The sequence below is a fragment of the Pocillopora damicornis genome, chromosome 3, assembly GCF_964200805.1.
Source record: "Pocillopora damicornis chromosome 3, jaPocDami1.2, whole genome shotgun sequence".
Taxonomy (NCBI): domain Eukaryota; kingdom Metazoa; phylum Cnidaria; class Anthozoa; order Scleractinia; family Pocilloporidae; genus Pocillopora; species Pocillopora damicornis.
The window spans coordinates 3824090-3850475 of NC_142672.1; the positions used below are offsets into that span (position 1 = coordinate 3824090).

The 26386-nt window shown below is 37.7% G+C and overlaps 2 protein-coding genes and 1 pseudogene across 2 annotated transcripts; 2 read left to right on the plus strand and 1 right to left on the minus strand.

Moving 5' to 3' along the window:
• Nucleotides 1-3428, plus strand: LOC113683686 (uncharacterized). The gene is made up of 2 exons (XM_089202079.1): nucleotides 1-966; nucleotides 1556-3428. The coding sequence occupies exons 1-2, from the start codon at nucleotides 372-374 to the stop codon at nucleotides 2755-2757; spliced, it is 1797 nt and encodes a 598-aa protein (XP_089058205.1). The 5' UTR covers nucleotides 1-371; the 3' UTR covers nucleotides 2758-3428.
• Nucleotides 3429-4229: 801 nt separating this feature from the next.
• Nucleotides 4230-19608, minus strand: LOC113683684 (adhesion G protein-coupled receptor L3-like). The gene is made up of 14 exons (XM_027200957.2): nucleotides 19538-19608; nucleotides 12348-12677; nucleotides 11391-11701; nucleotides 10872-10906; nucleotides 9978-10247; nucleotides 9195-9344; nucleotides 8764-9030; nucleotides 8145-8309; nucleotides 7625-7834; nucleotides 7123-7282; nucleotides 6839-6975; nucleotides 6222-6479; nucleotides 5668-5763; nucleotides 4230-5043 (listed from the first exon to the last, which is right to left on the minus strand). The coding sequence occupies exons 2-13, from the start codon at nucleotides 12647-12649 to the stop codon at nucleotides 5674-5676; spliced, it is 2355 nt and encodes a 784-aa protein (XP_027056758.2). The 5' UTR covers nucleotides 12650-12677; nucleotides 19538-19608; the 3' UTR covers nucleotides 4230-5043; nucleotides 5668-5673.
• A 1925-nt stretch (nucleotides 19609-21533) lies between these two features.
• On the plus strand, nucleotides 21534-25299 carry LOC149047870 (uncharacterized; annotated as a pseudogene).
• Nucleotides 25300-26386: the final 1087 nt, after the last annotated feature.

Sequence of the window (26386 nt, forward strand, 5' to 3'; positions counted from 1 at the left end):
ACGTCACGCTAGAACAACAACGACTTATTGCGAAAATTCTCGTGAAATCGAATTCATGACACTATTAGCTCTTCATAAGGAATATCAACTAGTGACCGTGTAACCGCAGATATATTCCGGAGTTTCTCGGAAAAAGGAATACATTAACGGGTTGATATTGGCCAATAGTATGTGATGGTGGAAGCATTGTGAAAATTCTCGGAAAAAGACGAATACATTAAGCTGTAACTATAAGCCAGTAAGTTTGCTATGGTGACGAAACGATTCTGAGCTTCTTACAGTCTTAGTCGGTTGTGTGGCGTTAAGCCTCTCTGATTTCGCTGCATGTTTATTTTGTGAACTGTTAAGCGTACATCTACTGAACATTAGAAATGAACAAAGCTAGTCACTGCTGGCGGTGTGAGGCGCACTGCACCCAACAATGTTCACGTTGTAGAGTGGCATTTTATTGCTCTAAGGAATGTCAGAAACAGGACAAGTGGCGACATGAACCTGATTGCGACGATGCAGCGTTGAAAATGAAATGTTTGGCTTGTGGCGTTGTACATGAGGGAATGAAGAAGTGTGTAAACTGCTTGGAAGCCGTCTACTGCAGCGTCGAATGTCAACGAAGCCACTGGCTTCGACACAGACCTTCGTGTCAAACTACTGTCGAAAGAGTTTTGAAACTGGTTGAAAAATTGAAAACGTTTAGTGAGTTGAAAGAGAAGACTCCTGGTCTCGCAGCCACGTATTACTGGGGCAATCAGCCGGCTGTGGACATGATCAACTTGTCAATGAATGAAGGAGAGGAATATTCCAACCCGCTCGCCTTGTTATTGTGTGGAGTCGGCGATCCCAGAAATGTTCTGCTGACCATTGCGTCTTTGCCTGATGTTTACCAAAAGCAAGTTATGTTTGTGATGAACGACATATGTCCCTGTACTTTGGCTAGAACAGTACTGCTTCTTTACATGCTCTATAAAGGTATGACTCTCTCTATCGATTTGCACTGACTAATAGCCCTTTCCATGTTGTCAGAATACAAACTCTTCGTCATGCATTTTTAAAACCAATCTCGTGAAATACAAATGAAATCGTTAAATCATTTTTCGTTTGGTTAACCCTTGAGATCAAAGTTATTTGGATTGATTTCAATATTAAAATCTTTTACTTGTTTTTTCTATTCAAATTTGTGTTATCTTTTAGTGTTTGCTCTTGCAGTCGAATTTATTACGCTTGCTATATGTTCTGTTGCGGTTGTAATAAATGCCGAACGAACTATCAAGTAATTGGTAAAGTTTTGAATGCTATGTCGAGGGTAATTACGTATTTTATTGGCTTTTCTTTTCTGGACTTTGTGATCGTTCTACAGAATTTTCGCTCAACCTTCTTACTCAGTCCAGGGGCAAACTGAGACTTCTCCGTTTCGTCCGCGTTAAATTGAACTCTTTTGTCCACTTTCGAATTGATTGCGTTGCATCCACTCAAGGCAATTGTGACAGACGATAGATTAGGGAAGACCACCGTTTGACTTGAAAAGCCTCAGGTTAAAACTCTTGTTCTCTGATCGCAGGAGGAGATGATATGGCTTCAGCAGTGATTCATATCTGGTACTCGCTGCGTATCAGTGAACAAAATTTCACTTCGCTGTTGTTAGCCTTACAAGAGCTTGTGGATTGTACTGAGCTGCGTACACTCACTGAGGAATTTATGGACATTCCTGATGACCAGTTGATCCAGTTGAAAGACGTGTGGAACACGTGGCTGCGCCTAGCACAGCGCGAAGGATCTTGGGTGATGAAGCTACGACAGGAAGCCAACTCAGGTGATTTTGGAAGAGAAGAAGGCACAAATCACTACATACACGCTATTCCCAAAGAGCACAAGAATTCCACCCGAAGGTATTTTGATACCGGTATTTTTACTTCGATGAAAAATACTAAAGAGCTTAAACGCGAGAATCCCACTTTGACAGGTCGTGGATTTCAACGGTTTTTTCGGAACTCTGACTTTCATTACAGCCTACCGACCGATGTACTTCCATTTACCGGGTGGGATTACAATGCAGTCAAGAAAATCTGTCATGACAAATCTATAACGCGAATGTACAGCATCTATATATCGCTTGTTCTTAACAAATCGATGGAAAAACTCAGACGAAATCGCATTAAATATTACTTCATTCTATCTGACTTCCTAAATGTCGAAGCTTTCTTGCCAGCAGATCTAAGATATGATCGCATCACCACTTCTAACTTATGGGACTATTATCCACTCACTGTTCTACTGACGAAATTCATGGGCATGCTTAATACTACCAATCCTTACGCGGTCATGTCCACCGAGGCAATCAACTGGGTCCGAAATTACATGCCGGAAGTGATTCACATCTTGCCTAATATGATAGGCCTGGATAACCTCATCCAGAAAGCTTTGAAAGACACACGAAACCCTGAGCTGGCTAATTTATCTGGAATGTCGGCTGTTGTAGAATACTTGAACCTAACTCAACAATTCGTCATGTTTCTACGCGCGTCTCTCCTCTTTCCTAACACAGATGAAGATCTTGCATCGTTAAAAGGGAAAAAGAAAATCCCCTCCTTAAAATCTTTGGTTGCCTCACTTGGACTCCATCTACGTGACTTTGTCAGATGCGAGAACACAGTGTTCCCTTTTAAATGGGCCCTGAACTGCCGACGCCCGACCATGTTGAGGGGCTACGAGAGAGCATTGGAATGGAAACTTCTCTCTGCAGATGAGGGTACTGAAGATTAAAAAGAATGAATCGAAAATTGCCCCCTTAATTCTTATTGACCCAACAGTAAAAGAGAAGCATTTAAATTTTGTTGAAATATTCGAACATGCACGAATATATACTCGAACACTTTCGAATGTATTGAAAAGGCTAGGGCCCGCTTTCTTCTCTCTTTTTAATGTGAAGAAGAAGTAAACCAATAAAAATCAGAAAAAACGACCTTTACGAAATAAACTAACAAAACAAGACAATAAAATAAATACATAGATACGACGCGATAAAAAACCTACCAAATGCTGAGGGAAATATAGGAAACACGAAACACACGCGCGAAAGGGGTTTAAACAGAACTAAAAGAAAAAAGTATTTCTAAGGGCTTGAAACGAGAAATGTGTAGGGCATAGTAATTTACATAGCGCAAAAATGACACTGCATAAATGAATGCTGAAGTGAAAAAACGAACAGAATACGCGTAAATTAGTTGGCACTAGAATAAAGCCGAGAAAATGTTAAAGAAAACCAAGAAATCAAAAGTTCTCCACAATACATGTATGTATCATTCCATCATATGAAAGCAATAGTATCAAATTAAGACCAAGAGATCATATTTCTTGATTAAGACTGTACACTACTGTTAGTGATACACAAAAATATAGAATCATAAAACATATGCATCAATTACCGACTTCACTGAGTCAGTTTTTCTTGGTCTTAAAAATTTTATAATTTGGTTTAACACTCTTGTCAATCCTTGTAATGGTGCTATTTTTTGGTTCTACTCTTATAAATATCCAAGCTGATAGAGGCCGAAACAAGTCTGGTTCACAGCATTGGTAAAAATACCTACATTCCCCATTTGATTAATTTGCATTGACGTCCTCCTGAGTAAATTTTAAAGATCTGCTCCTTAGCGTTAACATAGATGTTAAGATTACAATCCTCAAGTTTGCTGACCCTTGTCAAATATGGAGAATACTTAAGGACCTTCTGAAAGACATTTGTTATCATGAAAACAATAGCATATTCAGTTTATGATACTATTAACTGGAAGTCAAATGTTTTATCCAGATTTAATCCTTCGTTGAACACTGATGTGTCTCCTCCGAATGCATAATTTCTTTTCGGCCCAATCATGAATTTTGTAGGGCTTTATAAGACGAATCATAAACATCTAGGACTCAAAAGGTGACAAACTGAAAGTGCTTACTTGTGATATGGTTGTTGTTGGTATCGAAACGCCTCCGAATCACTTCGTGAGCTCTTAGAAAACATTCTTGGACGAAAGTGTCCTCTTAATGTATAGACACCTTAACCTTTCTTTAACCATTCAAGAAGCTCTCTTATATTCTTTGAATCGTGCTTGTGTCAGGATCACAAAGTACATAAATCACCGGTACTTATGACATTTTATAATTCCGCAAAATATTATGATGAAGTTGGAATTTGAATACTTATTTAACTTATGCTTTAGTCCAAAGCAGTATCAGCCTAGCTAATCTACCATCGCCCTATCAACTACCTTTTAGCTTGAGGTTTCGTGCAAGAAGGCACCGAGTTCCCTAGCATCAATTTAAAAGAATTAACCCAATCCACCTACCTTTTATTGACTTTTTAAAACGTAAAGGACAAAGACTTTCCTTCACGATTGCGAAAAAAATTTTAGATTTTATTTCCTTAATTTTAATCAGCATGCAATTAAATTTTGTTGTTTTCATCATCATTCTTTGTCATCTCCTTTTTTTTCTAGTTCTTCACTGTTCGTTCCATTAAAATTATTCTGTTTTTTGATTACAAAAACATACTTTCCTTGCCAACAGATACAAAGCAACTATTAGAAAAACAAAGCAAAAAAGGCGCAGTCTTTTGTTGGTATTTATTTTATGTGTGCTAGTCCGAAAAAGCGTAGGAATTTTTTTTTGTTTAGGAGACATGTTTACCTTAATTTCCTCCACGTTTTTTTAGTCTCTTGCTTTTTTAAAGTGCTGTGAAAGTCAAAGCTCCTTGACTGTCATGTGGCCGGTACTCAATATAGAAACCTTTTCATCACTTTCCGTCGTACTAATCAACACAGAAATTACCCTTTTTAGACAATTACCATAAAATCGAACACGATGTTCAAACCTCAGTTGGTCAAGAGGTAGCTTAGTGTCTGAGGAAATGATCAATTTTATCAATACTCACGCAAACATACAAAAGAACAAAGCAAAGGAAAAGCAGAACCATTAAACGAAGAAAAAATATGTGGAGGACTTTGTACAGCGGTAATAAGCTATTCCAAGTGAAATGTTCCATGTGTCTTTTTAACTCTGCAACATGAATCAGAATTAAGAACATGAGAGAACTTCTTCGATGATGTGCCGTCTAAACTATTGAGATCACTGTAAAGATCCGGTCTGAAGATCTGGTGTTAAATATAATACTTAATGATTTGAAATAGGGTCAGAACTTGGAGAACAAAGCGTTTCATCCCTTCCTAAGAATCATTGGCACTCAACTTATTATTAGACTTAACAGCCCACAGTTCTCGATTAATTCTTTATGATGCTTTTAGTTCATGATAAAAATTATACAAAAATTCCCTAGCTGTATCTGGCCCGAGTTCCGTTCATTCATTTACGATTCTAAAAACCTCAAGTCCGTTTGGAACCATGAAAGCAACAACAACAAAATCGACTAAAAAGAAATGACAAACAAAACAAACAAACAAAAGTGAAAAGAAGCCTCGCTAACAATGTCCTGTTATCTTAATCTCACACAAGAGAGGGAAGTTTTATGGCGCACATTTCTTGTTCATCTTACAGGCAAGCACGTCCATTTGTTTGCCATCGCATCAGTCATTTACCACAGATAAGATGCATAGTTTGTTGAAACATAGCTAGTCTAGCAATCAACTCAAACATTTAACTAAATTCTATTTAATCAATTCTTACCTTTATTTACTCCTGAAAAACAGTGTTTCCTTCTCTTGTGTCTCTCTTCGTGGTATTCATCTTCTCACACAAAATACTCTTAATAGATTTTTTAACCTAATGAAAATTTAATTAAAAGAAGTTCGTCACTTCATCCATCTTGCCGATCATAAATTTTCCTGCATTTAAGTCTGTAATAAGCAAATTGAGATTAACCTGCCGTATGGGGATAAAAAACTAACTGCTCGCAGGGTAAAACTGAGGGGCCAATTTGAAACAACAGGTAGCAAACCAAAAGTACCTCAGGAATTCATACATTCTACTTTATTTGGTACTGTAACTTCATAGTAAATCGACGTTTGTAAACCTCGCCGATGCAAAACTATATCCATGCAAATTCTTCCCCATTTGCCTTACTTCTGAGCTTGCTTTTGAATACAATGAGTTTTCTTTCGCTCAGCTTTTTCACGTAATTTCAAAAGTCTACACAATATAAATACTATAGATGTACAAGGAAAATCATGGGGAGCAATTCTTGGCCTTTCGAAGCTTATGATAAAAAATTAGAGACTTACCGAATCGTCTAGAATGCAGAAGCTCACAAATATGAAAAGTCCTTGGAACGAATTCATTATGGCGAATATGTAATGAAACACAGTTGTTGATGTAATGAACGTGAGAAAGCCAAACGACCACGTGACACCCAGAACTGGCAGTAGCATTGCAAAACGTCTCAACCAATCCTTCACGTGCTTGGCAGATGTTTTGTTGTTTTTGGTTTTAGTCGCTCTGTGTATCCGACGAAGCAAGAAAATTAACAGAATTGAGTTGATCTAGAGGCAAAAATTCATAAAAAGATTGATAAAAGAAGAAAAGATAGAAAAAAAAGAAACAAAACAAAGAAAAACAAATAGAAATCCTGCTTCCTGTCTCTGCTTACGAGTGTTTTGCCCTCAGTACTACAGGTGTATACGTAGTTTACCATTCCTTTTATTCCTAAGATTTTCTCATCCCCAACTAAGCTTCTTAACTATGATGACATAAAAAAAATAGTTTTGATTAAGCCAAAAAATATAATCGGATATTTTTTCGAAAAAATACTCCAGTGCGATACCTCACATATTAAACGGTGTCTGCATAAAATATATCTTACACCATAAAAGGAGCACCATTGTTAAAAGAGTATACTTACTAATAGGATTACGGCAACTGGAGCAACAAACGCCCAATAGATGAGCCAATGTTCTATTGTAAGCCAACAGTTATTTGCTGCATAGGACTTGATTCCAGTTACTGCTAGAGAAATGGCCACGATTAGGACTGGAACACCTGGATAGCCAGAAATGAATTAAGTATTAACAAAAGCAACTACCAAATTTTCTGACCCTTTTAAATGAGGCGTTATATTTTCGTGCTTAAAAACGTCTAATGCATATGGGGATGGAAATGTACTTGTTCAAGGAGTGTTGCTCTTACCCCATCCTAGAGCGTAGAACCATTTCTTTTTCAATGCCAGAATTTCTTGCCGTTCAGCCTTTAATATCAGGAAGTACAGCATAACACCATGACATAGCATCCAGAAAAATACAGACAGAAGGGAATAATGGAGTAACACTGCTGTTGTTGTGCATAACTCCTGTGAATGTAAATAAATCTATGAATAAATGAAAAATATTACATGATGCGTAAAATTAAGCATGAATGTTGATCGGATCTTTTCTATGATCTGTTAAAGGAGAGAAGCACAGATGACGTCACAAGTAAGATTATTCTACTTCCTGAGTATTATATATTGAGCAAATCAATTCCATGCTGCCGTGCCTCTGTTTTGTATTAAATCACAGAGAACTTAATTCATTCTTTGCCTCCTTTCTGTTCTTACTTCATTTTTATCTCATATTTGATCTATTACTGAACAGAAGTACAGAAGGATAGACACAGTTTTAAAAACGAGTATCGAAACACATTTGATATTTACCTTTGGTCTTTTTGCTTTCCCAGCTATAATAATTAGAAGACAAGACACCGAAATGGCAGCAAACAAATGCAGTAACATTGTTATCCGAAAACTTCTCAACTTTTTCCAACAAGTTAAGATTGTCACACAAGTAAACACCAGAAAGAAAAGTGAACATGCGCAACCTACAGTAGAAATATGTTTGAAGTACGGCTGATGACGAGCTTTTACCTGAAATGAAAACTAGAAAACTATGTGGGAATTTTTTATGAATTAGGAAACAATTAGCAACAAGAAAAGCAACAAGAATTTAAATAAGTGGAAGTTGTGTAATATATTAAGAGGTAAAAAATACGTCATGAGTCTTTTATTTCGACGACATGAGACCAGTGACGAAATAGAAAAAAGGAACAAATAGTAAATCAAGGAGTTTTTGGCGACTTGTTTGCGATTCTAGTGAAAAAATAAAGAAAATGATCCAACAATGTCTATTTCAAGAAAATGTCGGACTGAAGAGACTTCGAGAATAGATAAGACTCACTGGCTTGTTGTTCAGTAAGACTGCAAAGATGGTTAAGTGATCACATTCGCACGTGGTTACACTCGAGTTTGATTCACGAACAACGCTAACACATCCACGCGTCAGCCACGTCCTCTGTGATTGGTCGATCTCCCAGAAAACGCACTGTCCAATCAAATCAGAACTCTGCAATGAAAGCGTTACGATTAAAACTTAGACTGCAGGATACGTTGCAAAAAAAAAAGAGATAATGCATATGAGTAACACTAAACTCTCAAAAAAAAGCAACACCAAGCTGATTCCTTTCCCCTATGAAATAATATCCTTTTTCACTTGGTTTTTAGGACTTACTGTTCAAGAGACGCTATACTGGGGAACAATTTATATTTCAGCAACCAATCTCATAAAATTTTCCCTGGAACCTTTATGAAGTTGAATGATGACCTGAGCTGCCAACAACTATAACTGTGCTCAATTGGATAGGTATAGAATAAAAACGATTTATCGACGATTACCCTTATTAAGAACTTAGATCTATTTACATTGTCCAGTAGCATTTTTTTAACCCATAAAACTGACGGGAGTAAGTTTCCCATGCGCTGTTGCTGCAACTCGTATTACAATACAAAACAGTCAGTACCTTGTTATTGTGATTAAAAGCCAGCTTGATAGGTCTACTCAGGAAACCAGATACACGATCATGAATAGTGAAAGAAACAATGCTTGTACCACTCCTCCGAAGCCTACCTCCGGCGCTCTGATTATTACTGGGTCCATCTACTGGAAGCCTAAGAACATTTTTGAGTGTTCTGTAGGCAATGGTGGACATGCGAGTTTCTATTGTGTTCGAGATCGCTGAACCAGGAACAAGGATTGTTGCGCCATATTGAGCGAAGTCAACCTTCAACTAAGAATGAAATATACAAATACATGTTCACTCAGACCGAAAGGCTAAGAAATCAATGAAATATGTCATTAAACCCGATTCATAATTACAGAAATGTCCCTGAATTAACTAACATTATTGGTCAAAGCAGTCTAAAAAGAGTTCAAGATCGACCTTTGACTTACCTCATGTTTTGGGTTCCAGCGATCAACTCTAAGAGCGATGTTTCTTGATAATAACTCCGATTTATTGGTCGAGTAGCCAAGGTTACTGTTCACTTGAAAAGCAAAGTCGTCCATAGTCTTCAGAAGTATGTCAGTGATGTTTCCCCTTTTCTGGATTTTAATAAAGTCAAGCTTAAGATAATAAATTTTCTGCAGTGAATGCAAACAATCGGTGAAGGGGCCTATGAAGGGTTCCCGAAACAGCCTTGCAAAATTTAAATCCATTTTTAATTTTGTCCATTAAAGATTAAACAGTCAGGTATTCTTAATTAACAAAAAGAGGGTTTAAAATAACTCTTTTAGTACTCAACCGAGATTTAAATAATGGTTAATATTGGTCTAAATTTCTCTTGCTTAAAGCTTCATTAGTGCCACGTTCCATTTTAACGTAAAGCAAAAATGAACCGAGGAAACAAAAAATAAACAAAAACAAAAGTAACATTTCACAAGAACCTTGGTTTGCTAAATTATGCTTTGGACTACCCGTGCCAGTCCTTGGCATTTCACCTTACCAAATGAATAATTAAAAAAAATTAAATACACTTCATCATGAGAACCACGGACTTATCCGACATATAATCATATAAAGTGTGGAACTTGTTGTCTCTCTTTAGAAGAATAAAGTGATGGCTAAAGGACTATTTACCGTTCTGTTTCAATCATGAAAGAGGAAAATACAGCTGATGATAGGGAAATATAACAAAGAAAAAGAAATTCAAACTTTTCTCAGGATCGGAAAATTACCTCCTGCAACGGCAACCATGTTTTTGTATTTTCCTCCTCCAATAAATTACTTGCCACTTTCACAATGTTTTGTTGGTCTGATGTTGCGCGGATCGCACTGTTGTTTTTCATCGAGTTATACTGCACAAGTTGTTTAAGCATATCCACGGAGAAAGAAAGTTCGCTTAGGTTGAGTTTACGCTCATTCCCAGTCTTTGTCAAATTGAGAAGTTTTGTGATGACCGTGCTCAAGTTGGCGGAAGGGTAACTATCGGTGATAATGGCATCAACCTGGTCAACAAGTTAAGGGTGGTTAGAAAGAAAAAAAACACGATCGCTTCAAGATACACTTCTATTCACGAAGATTTTTATATTGGCGCCTCAAGGTTCAAAATGGTCATGGCAACGAAATACAACGTCACAAAAGGTAACATGATGGCAAACCATTTTGAAATGAAAGTGCTAACTTGCTACCATTTTAGGGAAAATAACCCCCTTCTAACAGACGTAAACGGTTCTATTCTATGTTTAGGAAAAAATCTCATATGGCGGCATTTTGAACACCACCCTGGCTGGGGTTGTTCCCATAGTGCGGTGCAGAGCAATATAATAAAGGCTTCCTTCTTAGTTTCTTTATCGAAACTTGTACCTAAATTGTAATGAAAGATTCTAGAAGGTTTCCATTTGACAATTGCTCGGATTTTTTTCGTTGGGAGAACATCTGTAGCGACTGTTTATTGATGAACAAATTTCCATCATATAGTTTTATAGTTTTCCGGTGGGAAATTATCAAAGGAACAAGAAAGCCTCCTAAAACAGAAGCTTCGACCGATGTACTCGACTCTGTTTTTCCGGCTCACGTCTAAAACAAATCGAACTTGGTATTAGCTTAGAAAACACCCAAGATTTGTATACCTCTCGCTGTAGATCTGTAAATGGGTTTGATTGCCCTGTTGATTAACATGAGGTAATATGTGAATATAACATCATACATGCTTACATATTTTTATTGTTGTAGATTTAGTAACTGTGGTTGTAGAAGGTAGCAGTATTTTAATCTTAGTCTCCGAGTATGTCTTGTAGGTCAAAATTTAAAAGTGTTTCTTGGAACTTTCTTTCGAAATTTATTGGGGAAAGAAAACCCCAAGGAAATGAAAAAGCAAGTGGTACAGGCCACTTAAAATCGGTTCAGTCTAACCTTTGACGCATCGCAACTTTGGGAAATTAAAGATTCTCCAAGAAAGTCTTCGTTTTTGTCTCTTTTTGTATAAAGAAATAATTGGACAACAATATAATTACCGTTTTCAGCATCTGAATTTCTCAATAGATTACGAAAGATGTTTTTTCGTCTTGTCTCAGAATTTTTCTTTATCCCACGCTCATGACAAGACGAAAAAACATCTTTCTTAATTCTTCACCGAGCTCAAAACTTACCATCTATACTATTTCTTCTCAATAGATGTTTACAGCATTTGAACTTGTCAATACAGTTAAGGTCTTGGCAGTTACTTTTGTAGAAACCGGTCATGTAATAACCATTCTCCTGGCATTCACTCCAACCTTTGTTGTTGAATGAAATAGCAACATCTTCATCGTAACAGTCTCCATAACTGCTGGGGTGATCCGTTGGATGGCAACATCTTGCCCCATCGATGTTGTTCAAAAATGAATCATAGGGGCGATGAGATTCGGTTCTGATGCCATTCATGTAAAAACCTTTTGGACACAAAGCCCAGACAATAAATCTGAAAAAAAGAAAGAGAACCAAAAAAAAAAAAAAATGAGCCTGAAATTTTTGGGTTTATTACTTTTAAACGGCTGTGAATATATGAAAGTCATATATTTGAACTGCGGATAAAGACGTGAATTTAAAAGCGATCTTCGCAGGTATGAACACTACTTAAACAGTAGTGAAAAGAAGACCTGAATAAATTCAGGCCCGTACGGGATTTGAATCCATGACCTCTGCGATACCGGTGTAGTGCTCTACCAACTGAGCTAACAAGCCAACTGGGAGCTGGTTACTGTGTTGGTTCCGAATAAACCCATGAAGTGGTGAATAAACGGCTGTGTTCATAACTGCGAAGATCGCTTTCAAATTCACGTCTTTATCCGCAGTTCAAATATATGACTTTCATATATTCACAGCCGTTTAAACGCAATAAACCCAAAAAGGTAAAAACCCAAAAAATACCAGCACTAAAATGCACCAAATGAAGACTAATGCACGGAGTCAGTGGAAAGACGAAGGCAGGTTGCTCATTCATCAGTTTTCCACCAAAGCTCAAATTCTTAGCGTAAGGTATTAAAGTAGTCAATGGCATTGATCAAAGTTATCATATAGGGGTGTGACATAAAAAAGGCGCGACATTCAAGAAGAGTTTGGCTCACCCCTTCAACGTGCGTGACCAGTTTGCATTCACACATCTTGAAGGCTGACCGGCGTAACGCGGCTCCGCAGCATCGCAGCATCTTCCTTTTTCCAGGCGTCCAACTCTTTCATCTCCGGTTTTGTTTTGACTCCTCCAGAATCCCTTTAGGTAGGTGTTATTTCTTGGACACACCGACCATCCCGGGGTCCTATCCAGGCTTTCCCACCAGTTGCTGTTGTTACATCTCTCGCTCAAGACACGATGGACCATAACAAATATCAGCGTCAAACTGATCAAATGAATGATAAACACAAATTGCATCCTCCTTTCACTTTACCTCGATGTGACACTGCAAATAGAAAGTTCAGTGCTATGACTTAACTTTTGGGAAGAAATCTCTTAATCTCTGCCGACATATATTTTTTTACCTAATTTGTGCCAGAAATCAACTCCCTGACTCAACTCTCTAGGTCAACGGTAACAATTGAAGCTCATTTAGGCATTATAGCGCATAGCGAGGCCCTGTTTACTAACTTCACTATGGGATGAAAAACGATAACGTTTAATAATCGTAGTTTTATTGTTTTCAATGTCATTGCTTTTTTTTTCGCTTTTTGTGGCTACTGCCTCCTATAGGAGGCGAAGCCACGGCTGTCGTCGAATTGAGTGAGTGAGCGAGCAAATAACAACAGTGACAATAGAATTCTGATCTTCACCCAATTTTGACCCGATGTTTCCCGGTGCTACCTATTGTTTGTTTTGGAGTACTACAGAAGACAATAAACATTCACAATCATTTCAGGATGATGCGTGAAAAAAAAATTACTGCTCTTCCTGGCAGAAATATCTAAAAGGTGTCATCGATGCATCACGGAAACGTATAGGAAACATTTTTTCTTTGAAAAGAAAGTGTAACCGAAGTCACGCGTAATTGTGTTCATCATTTATTTAAAAACATCCACACACCAAGGCTACTAAACATATGTAGGAAAATACTTATTGGAAACGTAGAGGAAACATTTTTTCTTTGAAAAGAGAGTGTAACCGAAGTTACGCGTAATTGTGTTCATCATTTATTTTAAAACATCCACACGCCAAGGCTACTAAACACGAGTAGGAAAATACATATTAGAGAACGAAAACTTGGAAATGAACTAATTATAAAGAAAACTATTTATCTTAACGGTGCATAGTTCTACAGGCAAATAAATGAAAACGACGACGCTGCTGCTTAAAAAGTGGACGTAACCATTGATCTAAAGGACAAAATTTATACACAAAATCTGACAAATTACTCGGCATCATTACCTAACATTAACGGTACAAACATCAACCACAAGCGCACAATGGAACTAATGAAACGTAGGAACACTCACAGGTAATTAACACTGTAATAAACACTTAAACGCAATACGCACAGGAAACGGTATGAAAATAAGTTTCGTGATTGCAGAGAGCATTTTTCTGTTTGAATCATCGAATCATGCTAGGTAGATCCAAAGATATAATATTTTCAGTTCTTGCCGAGTTAGCATTTTATCATTCCAATCAGCGGCTTATGCCCAAAAGAGCCGCTAAATTTGCGAATCGAGCAAGGTCCGAAGTACGATACCTTGAGTTTAACAGGGTGACACTGGGCGACGGAATGATGGAACGCAGGGCTTCTGTGGAACGGTGGAATATCCTAAAACGTAGAATGCCTTGTTGTTTGAAACAAAAGTCTCACAAAAATGGAATTGCAGTGAAATAAAAGAATGTAATTTATAATTAATAGGCAGAACTAGAAGAGGCATAGTTTAATCAGTATGGGAGCCTAAAGGATAGACTGATAGAGCTAGTCCCTAAAAATTATCATTACTATCGCTATTATCATTATTATTATTATTATTGTTAATATAATTATTTGATACTATTAAATCTGTGGTTGAGTGTCGATTAGTCTCTTTATTATTGAATCATCTTTCTCTTGTGGAACAAGATACTCTTCGTAAATATGTGGGATGTGGCAGGTTTTCTGTTTTGCATTTGGGACAAATCTTTAAGACTTCCTTCTGGCATCAATATGCAACTTCTAATTCTTTTCCATGCTATTAAAATTATACTATATTGGTAGCCACATGCACTCTCAAACTGCTTATTTTCTTGTTTTTCTTGACGTAAGTTAAGCATACGAGACAGAAGACAAACGACACATGAGTGTTATACTAGTTAAAAGTGAAAGAAAGCAATATCGAAAAGTGGGCTATCACAAGGTTTGCAGGTTGCCGCATTTATGTTTAAAAAGATTTCGCTCGTTGTTGCTATGAAAGGTTAATTTTCTTCTGAGATTTAGGAACTATTAACTTTCGCGTAGCAAATACCACACCTTTGTTAGAGTTTCCTCTCAATTATTACGTTAACCCGTTAAATCCCTTAGAGTGACAAGCATTAAATTTCTCCCTACAATATCACACATTAAGGTCATGAGAATAAAGGAAATGATCACCAACGAAAGAAGCTTTTGATCGGTAAACAAATTCTCTTTGTCAGCACCTTTGGAAATGCCAGAGGACAGTACCGAGAATATGCTTACTAAGGTTAGGGTCTATAAGGGTCAAAATAAATCTCTGTGCCACTGTTTGTGTAGCAAGTTCAGCGGTGCGTATAAGATACCATACACACGTTAATGAAAAACTTAAATAAGATAGTTAGTAACACAAAAAAGGCGTGGGAGCCGAAAGGAAAATAATTTCAAAGAGTGGTTTTTTTTTTGCAGAAAAAGATAGTTGTTTAACTTTGAGCCGAAAAGGACGATTCTGGTAAAAAGCAGGCAAAAGGTAGAGGCTTATTTAAACGGCGTTTTCATGACCTTCAGAAATATTTAGTGTATCAAAGAACTCTATCAAGTGTCGTTTTATTTTGTATGTTTATTAAGGACACTTCGAATGGTGTTATAAAGTGTTTTGAATATTCGGATATCATGACCACAAGATGTTCGTTAGTTCGCACGTGTCTCAGTCACAGACTTCAACGTTTTTCGTTTCTGAAAACTGAAAAACGTCTTCTGTAAGATATTCTTCGAAGAATGTAAGTAATGTCGTCATTAATAGTTCCCTAGGTAGTTTTCCTTTAAGTTTATTTGCTATTTGTTTTCGATCAACCACAATGCTGTGCTGTTTCCAAATGTAAAATAAAACGGATTAAAGAGTTTATCGTCATATCAGCTTGCCGCCACAACAAAATAATTACAATTTTAATTTTGTTATTTATTTAAATAATTGCTTCCTCTAGACGGGAGAATTGAACTGTCTCAGAAACACGAACCTTTATGGTCTACTTTGCCGGTCCAAAACTGTTGGATTTCACATACTAAAATAAGTTGTTTGGTTTTATGAAGTGAGTTGATAACGTGAATTGGCTTCCGTAGAGAGTTTATAAAGCTGACGTTTTTAGCGTTTGAATCGATGCTAGCATCAATGTCTGGCTTGAACATGTTACTCAAATATGTCCCAGAATGCTAGAAATCACATCTCAGAGTGTCTCAAATTTTAATTTATTTGGGTTAGCAGTGTGAGTCGATTCCCTCTACATGAATGATAACTGATGACCTCAAATGAATTGTTGTCGTTAAAATCGTCAACGACCAATCAGGAGTTATCATGGTAACAATCAAAGTAAAGGGCGGTGATATGAACGAGTTGAAGCACTGCTTTTAGGCTTGGCATAATTTATGTATTGTTCAGTATGTTGAACAGTTTTAACAGCTCCGCGATTTATTTCCATGGGCCTTTAAAATATCGGTAAGGCGAATATAACCCGAAAGAAGAGGCCAGTTGCTGTGCACCCATCCGACGTTTGCAACAAGAATGGCAAAGCTAAATAATGTTACAGAACATAAATGGTCCGCTCAAAAAGTGGACCAAATTTCCAAAAGGTCTGGATAGCAGCAAATATGTAACGAATTTAAGAAAATGAACGACGCTGAAGATGACAGAAGAACTGTAGAAACATGTTTTTAATAAAAGGGCTCTTGGAGCCAGCTCATTCATGTTATGCCTTGAGTTTGTATCGATTTCTTGGACTTGTTGAGTATAGGTACAGTTGAATTTGGTTTATGTGACTTTTCAGGACTTATGGATTTTTTTTTCTTTTCTTTTTGGGCATTTGTGTGATAAGAAAACTTGTGCATTTGTCGCGATGGGAATTGGAAATAAGGTTGTGTGAGCTGGAGGTGGGATGGGCTGAAGTCATTGGGCAGACAGTGTCCTTTTTGTTGGTGTGTGTGTTTATGGGGCGGAGGGTGGGTTGGGTGGGCATGGTCAGGCATCAAATGTTGCTCTAAAAAAAGGAAAGCTACTGTGTTACAGAATGAAGGACTTTATTGACAAAAATAAGTTAATACATTCCTCACAGTATGGCTTCCGTAAGGCGCACTCCCCAGATCATGCGATCCTTGATATTGCCGAAACTTTACAGAACAATATAGATAAGCATTATTTCTCGTGTGGTGTTTTCATTGACCTAAAAAAGGCTTTTGATACCGTCAATCACAAAATACTACTTGATAAACTTAAGAACAAGTCTTTGTAAGAATCAAACATCTTGGGAAATGAAAATTTTCAACCTCCCTTCAAATTTTGCATGCAGTTAGGAACTCAGGGGGGATGCACAAAAATGCCCTTTTTGAAGGTGGCAGCACTCTTGTTGCCATGGTAACAACGGCTGCTTGTTCGAGGCCTGGGGCGTCATTTTCATACAAAAACTATGCTTCTCTCGACGAACATTAGATAGCTCAGTTGATATTGCATGTTTCTCGATGAAAGGTTCACTCATAAATGTTCGCTCATAAAGAGATCTCTCATAAGGTTAGCGGACCGACCCGTTCCGAAAACGCGCGACATCTTTTAGTGTGGGTCTACCGCGAACGATGTGTGCATATTTTGTATGCGTTTTGAGCGTATTATACAGTGTCTGCGCTGATTTTGCACCGCGATATATATCAAGTCGAGGGAACAGTTTTGGTCCCGGTCCACATGTTTGTCAACAAAGAGAACACATATCGGTTAAAAAGATGAAACGTATGGAACACGTGCAAAGCTGTCAATTGTTTCTCAAATACTGCTCTTCTTAAATATTTGATGGTAACATTTCATATATATCTACATCCATATCCAATTTAATTTTATTAAGTTGGTAAATTCTGTGCAGACATTACACCAACCAACTCGCGCACAAAGTGAGAAGACTCTAGGAAGGCTTGAAATTATATTAAGAAGGTCTGTGATCGAGAAACGGGCAAGGAATATTCCTCAATAGTGCAAATAATCGTAAAAGATGATCGCTCGGTAGGTTGTAAGATGACATGCTATCACGTATCAGACGAAAAAACAGTCTCAATTCTCAGTCTGCATTTTGTACCCAGTCTGCATTTTGTAGTAAGGGGGTAAGTTTCTAAGGAAACTGAGGTGCTGCGTCGGTGGGAGAGTATGACTGGTAACTTAGTGTTAACAACTGGGTTGAAAACGTAAATTAGCCACCGTAAAGGGTAAAAAAGCTGACGTTTCGAGCGTGAAATGTAAGAGTAAATGGAATGCGGTCAGTGTTTTCCTTCTCAGCCGTTTGTAGTGCTGACTGTCGATCAATTTGTTGGGCACGGTGGTGGCCCGCTTGAACGACAGAAACAGGATAGCCACGTTTATCAAAAAACTGGCACATTGCCTCTGATTTTTCGGAAAAATCAGAGTCGTCACTACATAAACGACGAAGTCTGAGAAACTGAAACACTAGTGCATAAACCGTTCCCTTCAATTGAAATTTTGATGCCTAGAAAAGCCAAAGAAGTGTCGGAAATTTCCCAGGTATATTTAAGAGCCGGATGAAAGGAACTAACGGCGGTTATAAATTGAGTGAGCTCCTCTCTGGTAGAGGAGGTAGTGCCGATGCAATTGTCAATGTAACGGCCGTAGAGTTCAGGTTTTGGGCCGTGGTATTGACTAAAAAATTGATGTTCGATAAAACCTACGAAAAGGTTAGCGTAACTGGGTCCCATTTTAGTACCCATGGCATCGCCATTAGTTTGTTTGTAGTAGTTACTATCGAATGAAAAGCGATTGAGTGTGAGTACTAGTTCGGCCAGATGGAGTGGTGTTACAGAGCTAGGTTCCTTAACAGTGCGATGATCGAAAAAATGTTTGAGGGCCCGCAGACCTTCGTGATTGGGAATGACAGTGTAAAGAGACTTTATATCCATAGTGAAAATAAGTTTGTTTTGGCCGAGGAAACTAATGTTACGAAAACTTTCAAGTGTGTGTTGGCTGTCCTTAATGTAAGACGATTAAATTTTGACGATAGGTGCCATAATTTTGTCTAAATAGCTAGAAATAGGTTCGGTGGGACAACTGCAGGCAGAAACGATGGGTCGACCTGGGTTGTTAGGTTTGTGGATTTTAGGTAAAAAGTAAATACACGAAGTTCTGGGAGTGGTGATGGTGAGATTTTTGTGGCCGGCAATTCTTGTTTAGCTACAAGATCGTTAATCGCATTTTTGACAATGTTTTGGTTAATTAAAGTGAGATCTTTGTCGACTTAAGCATAAAAGGAGGTGTGGAAAAGTTGCCGCAAAGCTTCTTTTTGGTAGAGGTCGGCCCGCCAAACAACAACTGCGCCGCCTTTGTCGGCCGCTTTAATGACTATGTCTTTGCGTTTTTTAGACTTTTTAGTAAGTCAGTCGTTTCGTTAGTTTTTGCTAGCGCCGTGTTAGTTTTGTTTAAGAGTTTTACTACCGAACCTGGTTACGCCACAAATTGTAAGTTCGTTTCTATTTCATGTAGCTTTGTCATTATCCTTGTTGTTGTTTGCATCAGTTATTTATTTTCAGTCGAATCACATTTACACATCAACACATCTTTACATCTAAATATTTGTCTATTTGGAAGAGATTAAACGTGCATTCATGTTGTGGCGCAAAACATGTGGTAGTTAGCTAAAAGAGCACAAAAGCTTCATGATATTGTATCAAATGGCGACGTATGTTTTCCTTTTTTAACACGAAATAAAGAAATCCAAGGGACATTAGTTATTATTAAACTTTAAAATTAAGCAGTGTCAGCTGGCTTATGGAAGTCCAGCCATTCATCAAACGAACTCCGATTTTTTTTGCACTTAAGCTCTTAAAGTTTGGACGGACTTCAAATAAAATAATAAAAGAAAAAATTAAGGCTTCCAACTTACCTGAGACGCGGTTTGGAGCTTGTGCGATGTTGTGCGGCCGTGCTTAACATGAATGTCCGTTAAAAACCTTCCAATTCCTTAAAAAGACTAATATATTGGAACAGGAAGTTGTTCGTAAAGAGTGCGATGTTAAATGTTCGTAAAAGATAAGGATCAAGATGGATATAATTAACCACTTTCTATTTGGAGAAATACTCAAAGAAGTGAAATAATTATGGCTCATCTATCTTCAGTAGAATTACCGCGGTATTTTGACCAGTTCCGCTTTTAACACTTTACGCGTCTTTAATATTCTTTACGCATCTTTACCCACTGTTCTTTAAGAACCTTTAACATTTTTTTAACATTCTTTACGCACAATCAATCTTTACGAGCCGTTAATTCTATTTACAAATCTTTAGTGTTCCTCAACGACCATTAACTTTTCCTTCGCACAATCAGTCTTACGTGATTTTAATTCTCTTTCCGCATCTGTATTCTGTCTTTTACATTGGTTCTAAAGGCCCTAGCAAACGGCTTCAACATTTGCTTCAACATCCTTTCGATTTTGGTGAATGGCAATGTTGAAAGCGTTTGCCACTCCCTTTCCGCCGTGTTGAAACGTGTTGAAGCGAAGTTGAATGTTGAAAGAGTTTAAAAGCCTTTAAACTTTGCTTCAACATCCGTTCAACATTTCTTTTGTTCTCTGGAATGTTCGGAATGTTGAGGCGGAGTTGAAGTCGTTTGCCCTGCTCTTTCAACATTGTTGAACAAGCGCATGCGCAATTAGGAAGACGTAACGAAAACGCAAAGACGGTAGCAACGCAAAACAATTTTGTGCGTGGCTGTAGTACTTCTGGGCGATAGTATTTCGATCAGCTGATCCTACAATGGAGGACTATGATACGCCAGACGATTTTGCAGAAGAGATCGACTCTGCCTTAAACTACCTTTTTTTACTGCGCCTTGAAACTCATGATCATGGAGTTGTCGTGACGAGACAATCATGTTTTATTTCCTTAAAATGGACCTGCAATGACGTGTGGAAGCTTGATGCTCTAATAACCTTAGGGGCACCACAATACTGGACCTCCCAAAAGTAAAATCAACAACCTTCGGGTTAAGATCATGGAGATATGCTGCATCGAAATTATGGAACGCTTTACCGGACGAGTCTCGAAAGATACAAACATTTTCAATTTTTTAAAAATTACTTAAAAACATTAGATCTCACGGGACTCTAGTGCGGTGAGGATCTATCCTTGATTATATTTACTGTTTTTAATGATTACATTTTATACATTTTACTTGGTGACTACATTGTTAAATTCTTATATTTTAATATTAGCTAGTTCTTAATCTTAATTTATTTAAATTTGTATACCTTCACAAGGCTTTATAATTTCCTTTTCTCTTTTTATTTCGTGGCGTACCTGTAAACTAGCTTTTAGCTAAGCGTTCTGACCACGTTAAATAAATTGATTGAATTGAATTTGATTGAATGTTTGTAATAATAAGCTTGTCGAACTTTAAGATTCTACTGTCAATTGTTCTAGCATTGTTTTAGTCCTCGGGACGTTTGATGATGAGTCCCTGGGGACGAAAATACATAGAAACGAGGCTGCCGCAGATCGGCGGGAGAGTATAACAGGTAATTTAGTGAATGAAGATTTAGATATATGAAAATTCACATATTTGCACTGCGGTGGAAAGATGAAATTAGAAGATCCTCGCAGCTAAGAACACTACTGAAACTAGTAGTTGTAAGTAGGACCTGAAAAAAATTTCAGGCCCGTACGGGATATGAACCCATGACCTCTGCGATACCGGTGCTAATAATGACTAATAACTGAGTTGAAAACGTAAATTAGCCACCGTAAAGAGTTAAAAGGCTGACGTTTCGAAATATATTTGTATTCATGGCGCGAATGTTAGCGTCCTTTTGGCGTCGTTTGCGATAACTCCTGGCTTTACTTTTGGCGTGTGAAGTGATCTGTGGGCTCTTTTTCTTTTTAAAATGACAAGAAAATCCGACCTGCTGCTACTGGACGATTCTTTGAAAGAAAACAAATCATTAAGAGAGCAATTGAGGCAGCGCGACGAAGAAAATGCCTTAAAGTTCGAAGAGCTTTCAAACAAAGTGGACTCTTTGTGTAAACTTGTCGCCGAGAACAATTTGGGCAGCAAGGAAACGAAATCAAAGAAAGGTAACTCAAAGGTCCATGTGCCTACAAGCTGTGCGAAACCAATGAGACATTTTGCATATCTATGTAAAATTATTTATATTTATGATATTTGTATTTTTCAGTTCTTATCCTTTATCCCGTGTATATAAACCTCTAGCTACGTTACTGTGAAAACTGCAAAATCAAGTTAAAGAGCCTGACAATAAAATAAATTGCAATTTATAAAACACTTGTTGTTATATATTGTTAGAAATAATTTCCTAACACTCGTCGTTCAGTTGACTATTTCTTTTGTTCACTTTTTATTACGCAAGTTATTACAACGGGGACTAGCTCTGATCTTGACCTTACATAACTCAATATATACTCAATAAATCATACTTGAAAAGGTATCTTAAAAGAAAATTGTCCTTGAAGGTTGTTACATAACAGCAGAGTAAACACAAAATTCGAAGAAGAAAGGGCGTACCCAAAGGACCGCCCCTAAGAAAACTACGTGCTATTCGCATGAGTTATCTGATTACAAATTCAGTGCAGCAGATGAAAGTACTTCACGTTTACACCTAAAATCACCTCTAAGAAAAAGAGGTGTCGAACGTGTTAAATTAAAAACTGAAAACTATTTTCCTGATCGAGAATTCGACATGGATTTAGCCTAAAAACGAGAGTATTAAATGGATAAAAGTATACAGAGGGTTATTTCCAGGAAAGTCCTGTACGGGATAAATTTTATAGGATAGGGTAATTTTCTTAGTGCTTAATTATTTTTTTTAAAGCAAAAATAATGAAAATGAGTACAATTTGGTCTGAAATCCTATATGTGATATGAAATCAAAGGTTTGTTCTCAGACCAGAATTTTACGACACGAACTTCAATTACCACTTTCCACGTTCTTTTTGAAAGCGTAAAATACAGAATCTCAAATGTTTCATTTGCTTCTTAGAGCAAAGCGAAATAATATCATAATATAATGGATATTGGCGTTGCTTTTTTTACCTTTACGTGGAAAACTCTACGCACTGAACAACCGCGCCCTCAGGCAGTCAATTTTCTATAGTCCCTTTAATACGTTGTTAGAAACGACTGATCCTCCTCCTTTCCCCTTGAAAGCCATATTACCCCCCCCTTCGTCCTTCCTTTCACCCTTCACACTCTTGAAATTTGATCGATCACTCAAAACAATCCTTGTAATATCTGATTCGTTGTTTAAATTTATCGCACCTTTCTCTTTTCCTGGGAAATAGATGAGATTTGAGGCAACGACAGTACGATTCGTAACAAGATTCTACTGCCGAGAGCCAACTAGATTACAAAAATCACTTGTGATTTCAAAATGGATCCAAATCGTAACTAGACTCTAGCCGTCACGTTCGCCATTTGCCGTCCACGTTTAAACTTCGGGCAAGGCAGTTTCAGGTACTTGAACTCCCTTGACACTTTTTTGTCTTCTTGTTCGAAAGTTCTCGCGTATGTCCCATAAATATATGTGAGGTGAAATCTTTTCTTTATAACCAATCCATTTGGAACACTAGGAAACCAATCTTTTAGCCACATTTTGTGCAGAAATGGACGCATAAAAAAATGCTCTCTGTATTTCGTCTAAACGGCCTACAGATCGACTTTCATAACCCATAGAGACTCCAGCAACTGAGGCGTCAACTTTAAAATTAAAAGCCGTCCCAATCGTTTTATGTTTTGGTGATTGCGCTAATTACTTGATTATGCAAATCGTGATGTTGGCAATATGAACCAGACTGGATGGCTTCCGGATTGAAAAATTGGCCAAAATGGTTTTTCTTTTCTGGACTTTGTGATCGGTCTACAGAATTTTCGCTCAATCTTCTTACTCAATCAAGGGGCAAACTGAGATTTCTCCGTTTCGTCCACGTCAAATTGAACTCTTTTGTCCACTTTCGATTTGATTGCGTTGCATCCACTCGAGGCAATCTGACAGACGATAGATTAGGGAAGACCACCGTTTGACTTAAAAAGCCTCACGTTAAAAGCTCTTGTTTTCTGATTACAGGAGAAAATGATATGGCTTCAGCAGTGATTCATATCTAGTACTCGCTGCGTATCAGCGAACAGGGTTTCACTTCGCTGTTGTTAGCCTTACAAGAGCTTGTGGATTCTACTGAGCTGCTCACACTCACTGAAGAATTTATGGACATTCCTGCTGACCAGTTGATCCAGTTGAGAGACGTGTGGAACACGTGGCTGCGCCTAGTACAACGCGAAGGATCTTGGGTGACGAAGGTACGACAGGAAGCCAACTTGGGCGATTTTGGAAGAGAAGAAGGCATAAATTACTACATACACGCCATTATTTTGATACGGTATTTTTACTTCGATGAAAAATACTAAAGAGCTTAAACGCGAGAATCCCACTTTGACAGGTCGTGGATTTCAACGATTTTTTCGGAACTCTGACTTTCACTACAGCCTACCGACCGATGTACTTCCATTTATCGGGTGGGATTAAAATGCAGTCAAGAAAATCTGTCATTACAAGTCTATAACGCGAATGTACAGCATCTATATATCGCTTGTTCTTAACAAATCGATAGAAAAACTAAGACGAAATCGCATTAAATGTTACTTCATTCTATCTGACTTCCTAAATGTCGAAGCTTTCTTGCCAGCGGATCGGAGATATGATCGCATCACCACTTCTAACCTACGGGACTATTATCCACTCACTGTTCTATTAACGAGATTCAAGGGCCCGCTTAATACTACCAATCCTTACGCGGTCATGTCCACCGAGGCAATCAACTGGGTCCGAAATTACATGCCGGAAGTGATTCACCTCTTGCCTAATATGATAGGCCTGGATGACCTCGTCCAGAAAGCTTTGAAAGACAAACGAAACCCTGAGCTGGCTAATTTATCTGGAATGTCGGCTGTTTTAGAATACTCGAACTTAACTCAACAATTCGCCATGTTTCTACGTGCATCTCTCCTCTTTCCTAACACAGATGAAGATCTTGCATCGTTAAAAGGGAAAAAGAAAATCCCCTCCTTAAAATCTTTGGTTGCCTCACTTGGACTCCATCTCCGTGACTTTGTCAGGTGCGAGAACACAGTGTTCCCTTTTAAATGGGCCCTGAACTGCCGACGCCCGACCATGTTGAGGGGCTACGAGAGAACATTGGAATGGAAACTTCTTACTGCAGATGAGGGTATTGAAAATTCAAAAGAATGAATCGAAAATTGCCCCCTTACTTCTAACCGACCCAACAGTAAAAGAGAAGCATTTAAATTTTGTTTAAATATTTGAACATGCACGAATATATACTCGAACACTTTCGAATGTATTGAAAAGGCTAGGGCCCGCTTTCTTCTCTCTTTTTAATGTGAAGAAGAAGTAAATTCATAAAAATCAGAAAACGACCTTTACGAAATAAACTAACAAAACAGGACAATAAAATAAATATATAAATACGACGCGATAAAAAAACTTACCAAATGCTGAGGGAAATATAGGAAACACGAAACACTCGCACAAAGGGGTTTAAAAAGCATTTCTAAGGGCTTGAAACGAGAAATGTATAGGGCATAGTAATTTACATAGCGCAAAAATGACACCGCATAAATGAATGCTGAAGTGAAAAAACGAACAGAATGCGCGTAAATTGGTACTAGAATAAAGCCGCGAAAATGTTTAAGAAAATTAAGAAATCAAAAGTTCTCCACAATACATGTATGTTTTGCTGGACTCCTCCGGCCGCTGGAGACAGTATCCAAGACAAGTCACAAATTTGATGTTAACGTGTTTTAATCATCGCAAGATTCACAAGGTCTTCGCACAATCACGGTCAATCTAACTCTCTTTTTCAATAGATTCGAATTAACAACTTAAAAGGGGGCAGGCTCTCAATAATAAGCACGTGCTTCCGTTGTCACGGGTTACATAATTACGTAATATGTGCCCCAGTCCCCGACAATGTATCATTCGATCATATGAAAGCAATAGTATCAAATTAAGACCGAGAGATCATATTTCTTGATTAAGACTATACCTTGCTGTTAGTGATGCACAAAAAATATAGACTCATAAAATATATGCATCAATTACCAACTTCACTGAGTCAGTTTTTCTTGGTCTTAAAAATTTTTTAGTTTGGTTTAACACTCTTGTCAATCCTTGTAATGGTGCTATTTTTTGGTTTTACTCTTCTAAATATTCAAGCTGACAGAGGCTGACACAAGTCTTGTTTCTAGCACTGGTAAAAATACCTACATTCCCCATTTGATTAATTTGCATTAACGTCCTCCTGAGTAAATTTTGAAGATCTGCTCCTTAGCGTTAACATAGATGTTAAGATTACAATCCTCAAGTTTGCTGACCCTTGTCAAATATGGAGAATACTCAAGGACTTTCTGAAAAGCATTTGTTATCATGAAAACAATAGCATATTCAGTTTATGATACTATTAACAAGAAGTCAAATGTTTGATCCAGATTTAATCCTTCGTTGAACACTGATGTGTCTCCTCCGTATGCTTTAATTTCTTTTCGGCCCAATCATGAATTTTGAAGGGCTTTATAAGACGAATCATAAACATCTAGGACTCAAAAGGTGACATACTGAAAGTGCTTACTTGTTATATGTTGGTATCGAAACACTTCGTGAGCTCTTAGAAACCATTCTTGGACGAGAGTTTCCTCTTAATGTATAAA

What these genes read in the sequence shown, in the direction of transcription:
- LOC113683686 (XM_089202079.1), top strand. Translation starts at nt 372, where the DNA reads ATGAACAAAGCTAGTCACTGCTGGCGGTGTGAGGCGCACTGCACCCAA. An exon ending in TCTTTACATGCTCTATAAAG is followed by an intron (nt 967 to 1,555) that starts GTATGACTCTCT and finishes CTCTGATCGCAG; the next exon opens with GAGGAGATGATATGGCTTCA.
- LOC113683684 (XM_027200957.2), bottom strand. Translation starts at nt 12,649, where the DNA reads ATGCAATTTGTGTTTATCATTCATTTGATCAGTTTGACGCTGATATTT. An exon ending in GAGAAGAAATAGTATAGATG is followed by an intron (nt 10,907 to 11,390) that starts GTAAGTTTTGAG and finishes GTTAATCAACAG; the next exon opens with GGCAATCAAACCCATTTACA. An exon ending in CATGGTTGCCGTTGCAGGAG is followed by an intron (nt 9,345 to 9,977) that starts GTAATTTTCCGA and finishes ATTAAAATCCAG; the next exon opens with AAAAGGGGAAACATCACTGA.